Source organism: Neodothiora populina (assembly GCF_041146345.1).
Source record: "Neodothiora populina strain CPC 39397 chromosome Unknown canker_contig_12, whole genome shotgun sequence".
Classification (NCBI taxonomy): Eukaryota; Fungi; Ascomycota; class Dothideomycetes; order Dothideales; family Dothioraceae; genus Neodothiora; species Neodothiora populina.
Window position 1 is genome coordinate 270,349 of NW_027191404.1, and position 17,379 is coordinate 287,727.

Consider the following 17,379-nt stretch of genomic DNA (forward strand, 5'->3'; position numbering starts at 1 on the left):
TTAGTCGACTACTACACTAAGAATTATGCTTGTTCGATCACGCAACGTTCGGGCACTTTTACGCGCTGCCAGAGGTCAGCTGGAATGATACTGGATTGATATCGTACATCTAGTGTCATAGCTCAAAGTCTCAGCAGTGGTGCTGCAACTTGGTTCGACCAAGAAGGGAGTATGTACACAGACGGTGAATTGCTGTGGACCTTAAGTCACCAATGTACATTGAGCTTGCCGAACTTCGCAAGACGACGACCAATGACGATGTCGAATGGCGTGGAAGTAGCGTGTGATTGAATCGACTGCGGGACAGGGAACAGCAAGCTGTGATGCGTCCACCCATTCTGATCATGGCGTACCTGTATATTACCACGGTTAAATTTTGCTTCGAGTGATTCTATTTTTTCACCATCCTGCAGCACAACAGCATGAATCGCGTGATTAACAAGAGTAGCAACTCACGCTAGACATGATTCTGTAACCTCCAGGGATTGTGATTGGACAAATGGTCTGGATTTGAGTTCAATGCGTAATTGGCCCTCCGCCCGCTGCAGGAACACCCCTTGATGCTGCAGCCTAATGACCCCTGCTACTGAACTTAGTTCCCAATCCGTCGGTTCTCTTCTCTCAGTAAGGACTACAACCCGCATTGATAGCGTACCTTATCCTTGTGCTGCATTATCCGGAGACTTCGAGTTCTCGATGCAATTGGCTAAGAATACACATTTATGCCGGCATACGTATTCGGTAGGAGATCGACACTGTTCCCCCAACTCAACCTTGACTCCTATCAATTGCAAATCATCTTTTCAAGTCTATACGAACAGGAGAGTAATGAACGTTCAGGGAAATGTGTAGTATCAGATGATATCGACTGAAATCATATACTGTTGACCGATTCGGCGTTTCCGAGTTCTGCTGCCCGATATCAATGTTTAGTTCTCCGCAGGGCGCACTCACTCAATGCGAGATCTTGATCGTAGGCTTAACCGGAGCATTCCCAAGCGCTAATCGGTTTCCCCCGAATCTTTCTTTAAGCTCAGGCACACACAAGCCACGTGCAGTACTAGTTTCATGGAAACGACTTGCTAGGGCCGTATGTACAGCTGGGGACCCCATACCATTGTTTAATATTCCATGCATGACAATGACATGCTCAGCTGAAGAAATGGCTGTCGAGGCATGGGGCAGACCGAGACCCACTTGCGGCCGGCATACATCTCGATCCAGATCCTTTTGCCAGAGCGTTCATCTCGATCAGATTGAGAGGCAAAGAGGCAGCCAAGATTGACTACGCGAGGGATACTCGGCCGCTGTGTGGTTCAGGTGAACACTCATCAGACCATGCAGAAATCAGTTCATTCTTTGCTGCGGATGCGTGGCGCCGATGACTTCCTGCCCGGCCACCAACCACGGCATCTCCTACTCTGTCACGACTCATGCAGAGGTTATAGTGCGATGGCGCCTCCAAAGAAACTGTGCTTATCGCCGCCCGACCAAGTCTAAATGCATATGGGTTGCTCTACTACATGCGCCTGCGATAACGTCCCTACTCGGACCCAACTGTCCATGGACACGAGCGTCCACAGACCTCCCAGCCATCACCACAAGAGCAGCAAATCAAGCATAGACATGCTGGCGTAGCCACATGCTGCAGAGAGCAAGCCCCCAAGCCAATGGGCTCACAGTATGAACAGCGGGAACGCCGAGAGGAAAGGTATGAAGCACGCTGATCGAGCCTAAGACATGACTCAGGCTGTACTTGTACGAGCAGACAGTAAATTACTGAAGAACGTCGAGAGTCGTATCATATCGTATAGAGCCACGAGGTCGGCAGTACCGCTGTGGAATCTTCTGCGAACCACATGGGATGATTCCATCCATCAATCGGGCTGGGGGTTTCGGGTGACTGACCTCTCAAAACCAGTTGGAAACCCGTTGTGGTGGTGGATTGGACTAGTGGGGTTCGCTAGAAGGGAAGGTAGGTGGGACGATGGCACAGTAGGTTGCGGTAGGTGACACGACGGCTTTTGCTTGCGCCTTGCGGACTCGTGTCCGTCGTCGTAGTCGTTGGTCGTCGGCAGCTCGGAATGCTACACATGGCTTTGGTGCCGTGTCTTATATTGTGGAGGCATCCGTATGGTGGTGGAGACACATGTGGGGACTACACGGGTGAAGTCAGCCCTCACATGTGGCATTAACAAAAGTCGTACATGAGACAATTGACAGGCGCAGAGACTGTACGACTAGGGCAACGCTTGCAGTTTTATCGAGATGTTCCAGGTCTTATTTGATCAATTTTCAATATTCTGTCTTTCTGTCTACCGGCCTCCTAATGGCACATGGTAACAAGGGAGCATTCTAAAGCTCGTCTCTGAGATATATACAATAAAAACAAATATTCCTGCGCCTTGAGCCCATGAGAGAGCATTTTGCGCCGCGCTTTCCAAACAATGCAATAAAAATCAACGAAATCAAAGTCAATAATGCGCCTCGTAAGTCATGCACATACCATGCTTATTCAGCCCTACAGGAGGCCGTTGTTTCATGCATTAGGCTATTCTTCCAATAATCCCTCAGATGCGCATCGATCATCAAAGGCGCGAAGGATGTTTGGTAGCGAGTCATGCGACGTTTTCCTCGACCGTCTTGAGGGCGTCGTAGAATTGATTCCAGTGGTACATGACGAACATGGCACCGCACTCTTCCGTGAGCATCTTGGCCATCTTGTCCATCTGTGCCTTGTCCTCGTAAGAACCAACATAGCCGATGAGAGGGATCTTGGCGTTTTTGGCTGCAGTGGCGCCAGACTTGCTGTCCTCAACTGCCGCACACTCGCTGGGCTTGACGCCAATTTCCTTGCAGGCGTGGAGGTAGATGGCGGGGTCAGGCTTCGACGTGGGCTTCTCGAGAGATGTTGCTGCAGAGTATACGTGCTCAGGAGGGAAGTACTTGGCTTGGCCAACCTTCTTGATGGATGCTTGCACTCGGGAAAGTGCAGAAGATGAGACAACTGCGAGTCCGTACTTCTTCTCGTCGTAAAGCTTGGCAAGAACCTCCATGCTTCCCTCACATGGCTGGGCCTTCTTCTCCAAGGTCTCAACGACCTTGCCGAGTTCACGGTCGACGTAGGCATTGAACTCGTCTTCAGGAATAGTGAAACCGTACTTCTTCTGTAGCGATACCATCATGCCACGGAAGTTTTGGCCGACGAAATCATTGAGAAGTTCTGGGCCGGTATAACGTTCTGACTTGCCATTCTTCTCAAGAATCTCATTTGCAAGTTCAGCACAGGCTTCAAATGCGAGCTCTTCACTCAGGACAAGAGTGTTGTCACAGTCGAAGAGAATTTGCTTAATCTGATAAATTATTAGAGTTATGTTCATGCAGCGTGATGTATACGAGTGAAGCAAGCGGCACATGGTCGGAGCGCAGCACAGCCTCGAAGGACCCTGAATAGGGTATTCATCGATTTAGGACAAACGACCCCAACATGGCGTTGCTTCGATATTCTCATTGAGGCCGAGCAATAGTGCCTCACTAATAGTAAGTACTTACAGGAGACATCGTGGTGTTGTTTCGTTATAGTGCTATATAGAGCAGTTGACTCGTGCTGGTATATGACGGAGCTGCAAAGCGGGGATGCGGAGGACCGGGGAAGCAGCGAAAGTCTGAATTGATGCAGTAAGAGTCAATGGAAGAAGTCTATAAGACAAAGACAAAGAATTGGCCGAGAGTGTTGAATGGATGGTTGAGGAAAAAGTCGAGGCGGGAGGAAGGGGCAGTATTATTATAGGTACAGATACAGCGGGGATCGAAATTCGTAACGATCATTATTGGCATCTCGATGGCTGCACGCTCACCTCATGATAAGGTCCCACTGCCCGCCCATGTACAATGACTGCCCGTACTAAACGCAACCCCCTCTGCGACGTCATTAGGCCAAAGACATCGTCTCCCGTTGTGGGGTGGCTTTCTTATTGTCTTCGTCATCCAATCACAGCTCAGAATCCGGTGATGTGCCAAGAATATACGGATGAAGACATCTCACCAGGCACAACACAATAGAATGGGGTACAGAGATCTGCACCCTCACACCTGTGCCTCGTGCTAGTCTAAGGTACTCAATCTGACTATTTGTAGCCTCATGATGACTTTCAACCCCATAAGATACCACTATTGTGCTCCTAGATGGGTAGGGCAACAGCAGCGCTGCTACTACTCGCGCCGATGCAAGGCTGGGTTTGCTCAACGTGCAATCATTCCATCATCTTCCACAAGGGCGTGACACGGCCCACGCGGTGTTCCCAGCGTCAAACCCCACTGCTTTAGCGGACTTCTGCGGGATAACAGATGAGCCTCATAAGTTGCGCAAATCGAATGTTGCACGACGGTTGACACGCGATACAAGGTGAGACGAAGAGTCAGAACTACCGCATGTTGTGACTACTCTTGTTCCCGTCGCTGAGCTCACTTCCGCTTCAAGGAGGATCACTGTAGTCGAGCCTGATACACTGTGGGATCGGGAACTGACGTATATCAGGCGATGCTCTCAAACATGTTGTGCCCGACTCTTTGCTAGCGTTGCTACAATAGATAGGCTAATGGACTCGGGTACGTCACAACAACGATGTCTCGATATTGAAATGGCTTTGTCTTCCACTGGGTACTTGACCCCCTTCTGCCCGAAATTGCCCGCACCACAGTACGACATGTGCAATAGCCCATGTAGGTGATTCGTGGAAAAAGCAGGTTCAACTACAAGACCTCTGTTAATCGAGTGCTGAGAAAGGCCTTACAACCTCTCTCTATAACCGCGACTCCACTTTATGTATTACCGTCCCCGCTTGAACTGATCCGTGATACTCTGTTATCATTGCATCTCGATGATTATGCGTCCACATTGCGGTCACTTGACTAGAACACAGTACAGTCCCCGCGGCATCTAATGTAGTATATCGGCGATTAAGTAGGACGATGGTTATGCGCCTTGCTGATTATTCAGTAGTGTCTGATTGACACATCACAGTGCTTATACTTTGCGATTCGACGTCACCCCACGGGTCCCACTTTCTGGCATTGCACGGCAAGCAAAGTCAACTTGGGAAGACTGTTTGACACATGAAAGGTAGGTGTTTCTTGATCCCTACCTCGAAATCTCCCTAGTCCATTCTCCCGTATTATCAACAGCTGCGTGGATATTCTCCTGGTCTCCGACAGGCATTTGATCAACATTATATCCAAGCAATCACATCCATTGTAACATCTGCTCATCAAATCGTCCTAATGCTCTGGCTGTGAAGACACGACCAGGCTATCGCACCATGCCGAAGTCTCCTTGTCCAGCAGAACACTTCTCTTGTATGAAGGCATCTTGGGGTGCGTGGTTTTGAATCGAGGAACGAACCCAGCTTCTGTAATTGCCGGAGGATAGTCGTCCGTGGCCTCTTTGGAGGGCACATAAGGGTACGATGGCCGGGAAAAAGTGCGGTAATCTTTCACACCTGGGAACCCTGTAGCTATGTTGAGCATTGGTCCGCCCTGCAAAGACTGCTCAAGCATTCTCTGGTTCATGCGTTCAACGAAGTGCTCCCAATATGCCAACTCAAGCCTCAAGCAGGCATTCAAGCTCTCCAAACCAAAGAAGTCATCACGAGCTGATTTATTGGACCGGATCGCCTTGGATCTGATGCCGTCAGGATGAGCAACCAGTTGATCGTCATCGCCATCACAGTTGGCGGCATCGCATTCTGCTGGAAGCCGACAGCTAATAAAGTCCAAGACTTCATGCAATTTCCTGACCTTGTCGACTGCTGGCGAACTGTACCAGACAATATAGTTCGGTCTCGTCTGCCCCAAGGCGTCGCCAGTCTCTCTACTGTACCACTTGCTCAATTCACTTACTCCCGTGAACTCTCGGTGTCTGACCCGACCCGCGCGACACCGACCAGCTTCGATGACGCAACTAAAGTAAGCCATCTCCCGAAGGATTGTCCAGTGATACAGACTCAAAACGCCACCGCCATGAGCGTCAAATTTTTCACACGAGGCGACATAGTCCTCCGGCTCTTGCCACGGCTGATACCATTCCCGACCAGTCTTCCAGTGCTTGGCTATAAGTTGACCCCAAGTCAGTGACCTCTGCGCAAAGATTCCTTCGAAGAGGTGGCACCAATTCGTGCTGAAGAGTCCAAGAATGTCGAGGATGTCATGAATGAACAGTCTTTTATCCTCGAAGCAGTCGCCTGCAATGCGATCTCCGTGCTCAAATATTCCACTCAGAGGTTCAGTCCTCGATGTCGGAGCGTGAGTAAAGAGAAACACAAAGATGGTTTGAACAATCAGGTTTTCATACTGTAACATTTCTTTGCGGCAGTCGAGCAAGTCTTCGGTCGGCTCCATTGTGATATTACAGGGTGATTCGACGGTAAGTATTGGGTCTCCTGGCAATTGCGACATCGATACTCCAAGCGGATGTTCGAGTCGGCTCGATATTATGAGCGTGAGATCCCTCTAGTAAGTCACAAGAGTCTGTTTGTCGTTTCTTTATTCTTATGATCATGTATTGCTTCACTGTCCTGGGTAGAGCCGTAATGTGTTTCCTAAGATGTTCAGGAAGATCATCGTGATTCCCAGTTGGATCCAACTTATGTATACAAGCACAAGGAGCAAAAGACTTTTATGGCTTCAACACGCTTTTGCTCTGGATATGTCTCACGGCGCCAGACGATTCGACGACATCCGGTGAGGCCCAAAGGCTTGTTGTAGTCTCACCGGACTCGAGGTGGACACATCTGCAGGCTTATTGCGAGGTCACTACAGCTTCTTGTGGGTGAAGGACAATCCCTACAACAAACCGCGGGCAAGATACACAAGTATATAATGATCTGTGTCGAGTCATTCATCATGGTGTTCGTATCATATATCATCGGCAAGTCCAAGTCTCCAATCGTACTCGGCAGGCATCAGAACATCACTATTACCACTTTATCACATCCAGCATATTCTGAACATGTCTCCTTCCGGCAATACCAGCAAATGCCACAACATGACAACACGCTCCCCCGACAAACGCAAGGGCGTGTTTCCCAGCCGCCGCGAAACAGAAGACAACATGCCTGCACCCAAGAAGGCGCGCATCACTCTCCGCTTTAGCAAACGCAAGTCTGCTGAGCTAAGCTCCCCTCCTCTCCCTGTTTCTTCTTCCTCTTCCTCTTCCGACCCCGCTCCTACTCCAGCTTCTGCCTCTGCCTCTGGGGCAGACAACAGCGAGCCAGTGCGCAAGAAGCAATGCACGAAACCAGGCCTGTCCGAAGAGACCCTCGAGGAAAGCCACAGCGTCGCAGCGAGCCTTACTCAGATGTCGAGAACTCTGACCGCCTACGACGCAGCGCAAGCCCACGCCATCAAAAGACATCCGCACGGCCTCCAGCCGCATCCAATCTCTGCGCTCAGCTGCTGCGACCAAGCAACCAGGAAGGCCCAGCCCGGAGAACGCCACTACGTCAGACCATCCCAGCAGGCCCTTCAACCTAGAGACAGACTCGCCCTACTCATGGTCTGCACCAGAGATCTCGCACGACACCTGGCCCGCGACCACAGGCGCCGCACGCGGAGGCAGCTACGTATGGGCAGACACGCAGACGACGCCCGAAGCCGGGGCATCCATCGCCACGCCCGCGCCACTCCCGAGTCATCTCGTCGGCTACCCTGGATATTGGACATGGAGCCTGACGCCGGCGCTGGGCTCGGTCTTCGCTCTGCCTGAAGCTAGTAGTTCGCCTCTGGGGCTGCAGAAGAAGGAGAAGGCGCCTAGAAATATCGATAATTGGGCGTTTCACCATAGGGATGTGGCTGCGGATGCGAAGGTCAGGGCGAGAGAGCAGAGGGAGTGGTTGCGCGAGGAGGCACAAGCCGGGCAGAGGAGAGCTGCTGACGAGGTGGAGCCTGCTGCACTTGCGTTGCTACATGCTGCTGGTGCTGGTGTTGCTCCTGGAAGCGGACGGTCAACGAGGAGGCGGATACGTGGCGAGGACAGGACGCCGCCGCAGAGTAAGGAAGAGGCAAAGGCGAAGGGGAAGCCGAAGCTGGTGGTGCATACTCAGCAGAGCGTTTTGGCTGGATTCTTGGGGCTTTCGGAGGCTGAGGTTAAGGAGCAGATGAGGGAGGTATGAGTTGAATGTATGGGTGCAATTGCCGACGGTATGATGGAGTAAAGCATAGGACTTCACTACTCACTGAGCGCCACGTATTTTTATCCAGCGTGAAGTTTTAAACGACATTACGGATCCGAGCATATAAGCCCGACAGTATGTCTCAGTACACGTCTCTCCTCTAAGTGTTCCATTCATGATCATTACTAGAACGAGCCCTGCTGTGCGTGTTCAATGATAGGAACTAAAGTGTTCGTCGGGAGTGGACAGGGTCCGCCTCGCGTCACCTACATGAAAGTGCAAGATTGTGAAGAAGCACCTCACCGCACCACACGCAAAAGGCTGTCGTATTGTACAGTATCTTCATTCATCTCAAATGTTCGAAGGCTCAGACAAAAAACAGTGAACAAAAGGGAATCAGGCAAGCGATGTAATTGTAGGAATAGCCGAAGGCGGGGCTCGAACCCGCGACCTTGAGGTTGTCTCTTCATAAGAGCCACACGCTCTACCGATTGAGCTACCCCGGCAAGGTCTGATCAAGATAGTCGCTCTAAGAGGACTGGCTGCTTGCTTGATGACTCAGCGCTGGATTGTTGTGTATATATATGCTGCGATGGAGGCTTTGCAAAGACGAAGTCAATTCGATCAGCAAAGAGCAACAGCCCCAATTGGCCTATGATCGAGCCTGTCGCTGACATGGCGAAAGCAAGTACAGCCAGCTCATGAAGTGTACGTGCGTCTATCCGATCAGAACTGGTCGAATCTCGCCTTCATACATACCCTATGGGCATTAGCGTCTGTCACCTGAGGGTGACTCCAGCAGCTCTGTTGTGAGGAGGTTATCGCTACGCACGGATACGCGCGTGCAATCGTAGGAGTGATGCGCAGCTGTAAAATATCGGAATCGCTTGAGTGTGGTGGGATGAACCAATTAAATGGATACAACGACGGGTCGAACCATCCATGGTGCTGGAAGGATGTTCAGCAGGGCCTGTTGATTCCTGCTTGCTCGACCGTGATTTGTCTCGAGTCGAGGGCCATTAGATGCCTTTATGGGTTTGCGACATCGCTGCTGAACGCTGCACCGCCATTTCTCGAGCTTCAATTACCTGTTGGTTGTCCATCTAGCTGAAAGCCTCATAAACTTGTGTTGCGCACACGCCCCACAATCAATAAGTCTATGAGGCGTCCAAGTGTGCACCAGAAAGCGAGCTGTGACAGCTACGAAATAAAGCCACTGGCTGGTCTGGAGTCTATATATGCTAGAAACGTATGAAGGGGTAATTAGCTCATGATTGCACTTCGGAAACACATGATTCCGCATGTGGATTGTCACTGCTCAATACTGGGATCATGTGGGTCGTTCTCGACCTGGATCGGTCAAGGACTGGGCTGGTTATCATACGATGGTTATCACACACCGCAGGGCGAGCTGGAGCAGCAAGCACTGCCGAGCAGTGGGTGGAAGTAGGTGCATTTCTGGGACAGTAGAGAATGGATCTGCAAGGGCACCCAATATATGAAGCTTGGCATATAAGAAGGGCGTGGGGGCCTTCTTGCTCGCGTTCGAGTACGAAAAGAGGCAGCGACAGAGGAAAGGAGGCTTTGTAGGATCGGTTTAGTACACCTGATGGCTTTCGGACAAAGGGTCGGCTGCATTTGTGTCGTTTGTGGGAGCGCCGACTTCGCATTCTAATTGACTCGATTGAGATAATGCAAATGGCTCTCTTGTACGAGAATAATGGTACTGTACAGAGCGCAAAGAAGAGGAATGGAGACGGTACAAGCGAGCTCAGGCCAAGATGAGTGACGCGCGTGGGTCGATGCCACCGTTTCCGCAGCTTCCCCAGTGCACCCGGAGTTTGGATGGGAATCGTGGATGAGAATGGAAGGGGCTCCACTAAACTTGTACTTGTACTTGTACAGCACCCCTCGACGTCATAGGTTGAGAGCTCCTGCGCTCCTGCAGGTGTTCGTTCGCGTCAAGTGAGGAAGGAACAAAAAGAAAACTCCTTTTGTCTCATCGCTTTCCTGAAAATCTTTCATCTCTCCTCACAAGTCCATATTCTAAACTCTATTGGAATTCAGGATCAATACCATTGGTACGTTGTCATGAATTGGTGTTTTACCCAGTTGTTTTATTCCTGAAATTCTACTGTTTTCTGATTTGTGCTTGTTGTTCACTTTATCTGATTTCCAAAACACCCTTGTATCAGCAAGTCTACCAGCATGACTAGCTGTGACAATACTGTACCTTTTGTCACCCTGACGTTTTTTCCTGTCACTAGTCATTTCACTTTTCATGCATTGTTAAAATCACCATTCACTTGAACTTCTTTGACAGCAAAAGGCGACTTTCAGGCGCTCCACAGACCACATACATAGACACGCCTGAGGCTTACAGAACTCATCAGATCACACAGTAATCCATCAGACACAACCGCAGAAATGTTCAAGACAAGCCTTCTCAAGCAGGCTTCCCGCGCCGCTACTGCAGCTCGCCCGGCCTCGATTGCCAGCCGCGCAATTCCCTCAGTTGTCTGCTCACGCGGACTCAGCACAAGCCAGGCTCTCCGCCGCACAGAGGACGAGAAGGATGATCTGCCACAAGAAAAGGGGGAGCACGTCGGAACTCACTCTCGAACGGATAACCGCATTGCGATCCCCTTCGATGAGGAGACGCAGCCTGAGCAGAAGCCCGTCCAGGGTCGCGGTGCCTTCCGTGAGTAGTCTCTGTAGCAACAGTGTACGAAACATCAACGCTGACCTCTTGCCAGACTTCAAGCGCACCCTCGCCTCTTTCTCGCTCGAGGGAAAGACGGGTATTGTCACTGGAGGTGCTCGCGGACTCGGACTCGTCATGTCCCAGGCACTGGTAGTCAGTGGTGCAAGCGTCGCCATTGTCGATCTCAACAGTATGTCTCCGGTACATGCAGCAGCTTCATCAGTAGACGTGAGCTGACCACAGGCGCGTAGAGGATGAGGCAGTCAAGCAGGCAGATATCCTCATGAAGCAGTTCCGCGACGAGAACCCCGGAGCCGAGAAGTCAGTAGTCTCCATGAATGCAACTTGACAACCAAGCCACTGACACAGAGAGCAGCGTCCCCCTTGTCACCGGTCACTACTGCAACGTCGCCGACCCCGATTCCGTCAACAGCGTCATCGAGGAAGTCATCGCCAAGCACGGAAAGATTGATAACCTCGTCACCTCTGCCGGATTCACCGAGAACTTCGATGCCATCGCCTACCCCTACGACCGCATAAAGAAGCTGTGGGGCGTCAACGTCGACGGCACCTACCTGTTCGCCACCGGCGTCGCCAGACATCTTATGGAGAGAAAGAGCCCCGGAAGCATGGTCTTCATTGGCAGCATGTCCGGTGCCATTGTCAACGTTCCCCAGCCTCAGGCACCCTACAACGCCTCCAAGGCCGCTGTCCGTCACCTCGGCCGCTCTTTCGCCGTTGAGTGGGCGCACGCAGGCATCCGTGTCAACTGCATCGAGCCTGGTTACATGCTGACTGCCCTCACTGAGCACATTCTCAACGAGAACCCCGAGCTCGGCCAGAAGTGGACCAGCCTGATCCCTCAGGGCAAGATGGGTCGTCCCTCTGACCTCATGGGCCCCGTTGCCTTCCTCTGCAGCGACGCTTCCGGCTACATGACCGGTGCAGAGCTCCGTGTTGACGGCGGCTACACTTGCACTTAGATTTCGACACGGTGCAGATCTTAACGACAGAACGCTTCCATACATGAAGCGGACGATGTACTATACCACAAACATAGCATTTGGCGAGGGCCGGATACCACATCTGCTTTACAACACGATAACGATGTCTCTGCTCAAGGCGTTTCAGCATCGCGGACAAAGCGCGTGGGGATACGCCGGTGCCATATGGCGGATTACGTAGATTGGCTGAGATACCTTGCGACCAGCATAATGAATGATTTTTTCCAAGTTAGAAATTCCCACATTCTTCGGCTGTTGCCACGGCTCCATTGCAGCGCTGCATTCGCGTCCAGGAGAGCATCCTGAACAGAACCCTGGAGTGACTGCTGGAGTGCATGGAGTAATCGTGGAACTTTGCGGGAAGGTACGCGTACCCCGCGAGCATATTACTTCGAGGTACGTCTTGGTATACCTCTGTACATCTACCATGTCGAGCATGTATGCCTCAACCTCCTCCCCTGGACGGCGATGTCATGCTTCACGAGCTCTTGATCCATGTCAGGACAGGTGAGGTATTGGACCACAAGGGAGACTGTATGTGCTTGTGGCTCAGCGATCCTCCGTATGCTCTGGGCTCATCCCATGACATCTTCATGAAAATCAACCAAGTCCTTTTTCGGAAGCCATCCCTATCTGAAGCTATGACCTGAGAGACCTACTGCATACAGTATATGTGCTGCCATCTGCAAGCCTCTCCTTGAGCAAAGCTTAGGTAGCTACACCGATCATCTCTCCCAGCCTATGATATCAGAAGTCCAAACATGGACACTGCACAATTACAGCCTGCTATGATTGACCACTCGTGTGTGCGCGTGTCGACGACTGAGGTAGATTCGCCTCCTCGCGCTGCAGTAGCATTGCAATCATCGCCATTGAAATCAATATCATCACCAACAACAACGCTAAAAACTATTCAGTTTCCGGCGATGAGCCTGTCACGAATGGAGACAACATCACTGCATGACACGGTCTCGAGCCAGAGAAGAAACAACGACAATGATACCTACACATCATCTTCACAAACTATCCTTCCGATAAAACCAGGAAAGATTAGTCCTCCATACCCTGATCGAGCTGAGTCGTTTGGCCAACGCTCACACCTGGGCAAGAGACGGCCGGCGTTGACATCAGAACAGAGGACCGGATCCGGCGTCATGAGGGACGTGGTGTTTTACGCTTTGGACGCCGAGGAGAGGGAGACTGGGTGGACGTGAGTATTTGCAAGAGCTTATACGACGGTGTGCCTTGTTGCCAGCAGAGAGCGACAGTGGCTGTGTTTATCAGTTGACACAAGCTGGCTGGCTGGCTGTGGAGACCCGCAAACACATCAAGCACGAACATTTGTCAGTCTTGTGCAGTTTTTGTGTATCTAGGAATGATGACGACAGCGGGATGTGACGTGTGTTTTTCTCTCGATTCCGACGAATGTCGAGCAGCGGGATTGAAGATATTGATTGCTTCCGAGATGCGTTGGCCATCCTGTACCTGAACAAGTGCATAAATGTTGATCCCGAAATAGATCTATTGAGATAACTTCGCACGAGATATGTCGGGTCAAATGTACCCGGATAGCCTTCGACCTATGTGAGGTGAGGTAATTGAGCAAAAGAGATCGAGGAACAGACGGTCAGCTCGCTATAGAACAAATGATAGATTAGCGATCTCAACCTCCGTATATATATCCTCGAGGCGCAGTATGGACTTTGCATAGAGAGGTGGAGACGAGTATGGCCTACCCGTGTGCTGCACCTTGTTTGAGATTGGCTGAGACCTAAGCCGCCGCAACGTGCACGCCTTGGCGGGACAGATCTGCAGGCGGCAAGCGCCAAAGCGTGGCCTTGTCCAATCTGTTGATCGACACTGAAAGATTATTATTATCTCCAAAACAGGTACGGACGGCTATCTGTACCTGGCAAACCACTTGACTCTGGCGTAGCGCTTTGCTCTCGATCTTTTTGTTTTCTTTGCGAAATCTCTCCCGTTTGCCCATCGCTTGCATTCACGATCGTTTCCAGTGTTCGATTCGTATTATGGCGTGCTGAAAGAACTTCAAAACCTTGTACATTTGATATTCTCCACCGTTGCGGCTGAAGTCTAATATTGATATTCCTCGATTCTCAACGAGTTTAATATTGGCTCGACTTTGTGTTCTCAAACACCTTTCGTATCCCGGAGAATCGCGGCATATATTCTATTGCATGTTCTACGCTCGTTGATCCTTGCCACTTCTTATCCCACTACTTGCATTGTTTTTATCATCATCATCATCGTCTTTATATTCCTCATGATGCACTCCCTACATCTGGCACTGCTGTTGCCCGCAGTTGCAACCCTAGCGACTGCCGCGACTTCCTCTGGCTGCGGCAAAGTTTCACCGTACAAAATCGACAAATTGACCAACGATAACATCGAATCTGGGGGAGACAAGAGGACCTTTCTCATCAACTTGCCGAATGGTTATGATAGCAACACCGCTGCGCCCCTGATATTCTCGTTCCATGGAAATGGCGGGAACGCCTTGGCGCAGTCGAACACTGATTATTTCACCAATGAGACATGGAATCCAAACTCCATTGTTGTATATCCTGATGGAATAACCGTACGTATCGTCTCTATAAAATGTGCTATACGTCGACGCGTCCGCTCGCCGGCTGTTAGTGTATAAGTGGATATCGTGTATTGACATTTGATCTCTTCTCCTAGGGCTGGACTGGTGCTCCTTATCACAACGATAAATATGACGACGTTTTGTTCACGGCGGACATGCTCGACCAGCTATCGTCAGACCTCTGTATCGACACAAACCGAGTCTACTGCGCCGGAAAGTCCATAGGCGGCGGCTTTTGCAATGTGCTAGCATGTGACGACAAAATGTCCGCCTCCATTGCAGCAATCGCTCCAGTGTCCGGGGCCTTTTACACGACTCCCTCGGACAGCTCATTCAGCTCCAACTGCAAACCAGCTCATCAAATGCCCATCCTCGAGTTCCACGGCCAAGACGACCCCATCATCCCCTACGACGGTGGCAAAATCAACGGCGTCGACCTGCCCGCGATCGGCGAATGGGCCCAGGACTGGACCCAAGCAGACGGCTGCGCCTCGAACCCCTCTCCCCAAAACGAGCATCTGAACAACAGCAAAGTCATGCTGGCCCAGTACTCGTGCAACGGCAGCACCAACGTCGTCTCGCACTATTCCATCGACGGCCTCGGCCACACTTGGCCCAGCACGGAGTACAACCTCGAGAACTTCGGCGTCGGCACTTATCTCGATGCTTCGCCGCTTATCCTTGATTTCTTTAGCAAGTGGTCGTTGGAGGACAATGCTTCGAGCCCGTCGTCGTCGTCTTCGTCATCGTCGGCTTCGAGCACGGCGACGGCGACCTCGTCTGGGTCTGGTGGATCGTCTTCGGCTTCGGCTTCGGCTTCGGCTACCTCGAGCGCTTCGAGTTCTTCTTCGAGCGGAGGCGCTGCGTCTGCTGCGACAGCGTTCCCTGGTCTTGTGGGAGCGCTCGCTTTTGGTGTAATATTGTTGTAGATATCACCTCCTTCTCTTCTCTTGTTCTTTTTCCTCTCACGTTGTCTTAGAAATTCATATACAACCGCCCATATAGACTGTCAGGTTCACTACGTATAAATAGAGACGGATTATAGAAACCTCTTCTTCTTTTTTCTAACCCTTTGATTGCATTTCTATTTTAGTTTATTCGAAAACCTCCTTCTTGTGTGTGGTGTATAATCCAGATGTTTTCCCCATGCATAAAAAAAGAAAAGGGAAATAACAACAAATGAAACATTAAAACTAAGACATGGGGAAAAGGTGAAGAAGCTGGATATGACGAAAAGAAAAAGACCAGCAATTCATTCCCATCCCTCTGTCTCAGACGAGCCTTGTTTGGCAGAAGAACCTCCCCGTGACTTTCTGCACATTGAAACTGATACAGCCGAAGGAGAGTTCACAGTCCAGCCCTCACAGCCCTCGATCTGCAAATCCATACCCAGCCCAGACCCAGAGTCAGGACCAGACGACAACGGCAGGGAAGTATCGAATAGCCATTTTGCCTCCATCCAGTCGAGTCGAGTCCAGTTCGGTCCAGTCTAGTCGAGTCCAGGTCCGACGATATCATGTACGCCGAACGCACTGCACTGCAATGCGATGTACTGCAATGTGATGGCCGTGCCAGCCACGGACGGTCTAAAACAGAGCCAGAGCCATCCGGGTCCAGCGAGCAGGAAAGGCCGGGCCGTACAGAACCAAGCCCTTTAATTCGGCCTCCGTCAGGTGCAAGACTTGGCTCGAAAAAAGGCCAAGCTTCGAAGATAGGTATGTAGAGCGAGAGAAGGCGTTCGGCAGGCGGCAGTTGCATTGCGGGGTGGGCGAGACGAGTACTGCGAGGAGCGAAGTGAGGATCGAGCATGGAGACAGGGGTCGCGCTCCAAGAGCCTGCTGGCTGACCGACTGGCTGGCTGGCTGGCTTTGTTGGGGTTCGAAGACGCGTAGTCCAAGGGCAAGGTATGCTTGCTTGCTCGCTGGCTTCGTGTGATTAGGAAAGGAAACTGCAGCGCGACGCAGCAGGCCGCGTCATGCACGTGCGTCTGCTTTTGGCGGTGCGATCCCCGGAGAGGCTTCGAACCCGTCTTTTTGTCTATCCATGACAGCCTGAGTTCCCCGGAGATCATAGCTCGTATGATCAGAGAGGCTCATGCAGATTGGGAGGAGAAGACAAGGAAAGGAAAAAGAGAAAATTGAATCTGGCATGCCGCACCAGTCGATTTGTTTCCTTTTCTGCTTTTCCTCGTCTCTTCATGGCTTGGCCCTTCTCTTGAACCTTCGTTGCCTCAATCGGGACACATGGCTCTCTCGATGACTTTCATGGTGCGATTTGCCTTGACGAGTAGGAACCTTGCCATTTCGCCGTCGCCTTTGCCCGCATGGCTCCTCCGCGCGGCAATGGCAAGATAGTTCTTTCTTTCCTTTTCATCGCCGCCCATGGCCAATGCTATGCCGGCGTACTTTAGTAATATCACATTAAGGATGATCCTGCACATTCTGCCGTTGCCACTGAGGAAAGGATGGATGTTGACAAAGTGCGCAGAGGCGCTGGCGGCAATGTAGAAGGGGTCGAGTTCTTGCATTTTCTCTGCTTGGCGAATAGTCCCATTGAAGAGTCTGATGAATTTGCGCATCATTTTCTTGACTTTTTGGTGAGGTGGGAATTTGAATGTGTTTGCGTAAACGTCTTCTTTCCGGTAGATGCCTGCGAACGTGGAACTTTTGGTGTTTTCGTCATTGACGTACAATTTGTCAATGTCGCGACATAGTATTTTGTGCGTCGACTTGATCAGACCTTCCGATAGTTCCTGTCCTTCGCCGACAAACTTGTTGGCCATGTAGCAGAAAGCCGCCATGTGGTTCACCACTTCGCGCCGACGGCGATAACGGGACTCTTCTACTTCGCTGCGGACAATGTACTCGAGGTGAGATTTGTATTCGTCGCTTTTGG

General features: G+C 51.1%; 3 protein-coding genes across 5 annotated transcripts; 2 read left to right on the forward strand and 1 right to left on the reverse strand.

Annotated features, from left to right (window-relative positions):
- Positions 1 to 2,618: 2,618 nt before the first annotated feature.
- On the reverse strand, positions 2,619 to 3,561 carry AAFC00_000818 (uncharacterized protein; the record flags this gene model as incomplete). Of its 2 annotated transcripts, XM_069347539.1 has the most annotated exons (2): positions 2,619 to 3,353; positions 3,553 to 3,561. In XM_069347539.1, 2 exons carry the CDS (start codon positions 3,559 to 3,561, stop codon positions 2,619 to 2,621), a joined length of 744 nt encoding a protein of 247 aa, XP_069203384.1. The 2 variants fall into 2 exon arrangements, with proteins under 2 accessions (XP_069203384.1, XP_069203385.1); XM_069348413.1 differs by lacking the exon at positions 3,553 to 3,561 and having other exon boundaries at positions 2,619 to 3,380.
- Positions 3,562 to 10,595: 7,034 nt separating this feature from the next.
- AAFC00_000819 (uncharacterized protein) lies at positions 10,596 to 11,855 on the forward strand (the record flags this gene model as incomplete). The annotated part of the gene is made up of 4 exons (XM_069347540.1): positions 10,596 to 10,869; positions 10,925 to 11,062; positions 11,124 to 11,193; positions 11,249 to 11,855. 4 exons carry the CDS (start codon positions 10,596 to 10,598, stop codon positions 11,853 to 11,855), a joined length of 1,089 nt encoding a protein of 362 aa, XP_069203386.1.
- A 2,305-nt stretch (positions 11,856 to 14,160) lies between these two features.
- AAFC00_000820 (uncharacterized protein) lies at positions 14,161 to 15,413 on the forward strand (the record flags this gene model as incomplete). Of its 2 annotated transcripts, none has more annotated exons than XM_069347541.1 (2): positions 14,161 to 14,475; positions 14,580 to 15,413. In XM_069347541.1, 2 exons carry the CDS (start codon positions 14,161 to 14,163, stop codon positions 15,411 to 15,413), a joined length of 1,149 nt encoding a protein of 382 aa, XP_069203387.1. The 2 variants fall into 2 exon arrangements, with proteins under 2 accessions (XP_069203387.1, XP_069203388.1); XM_069347542.1 differs by having other exon boundaries at positions 14,164 to 14,475.
- Positions 15,414 to 17,379: the final 1,966 nt, after the last annotated feature.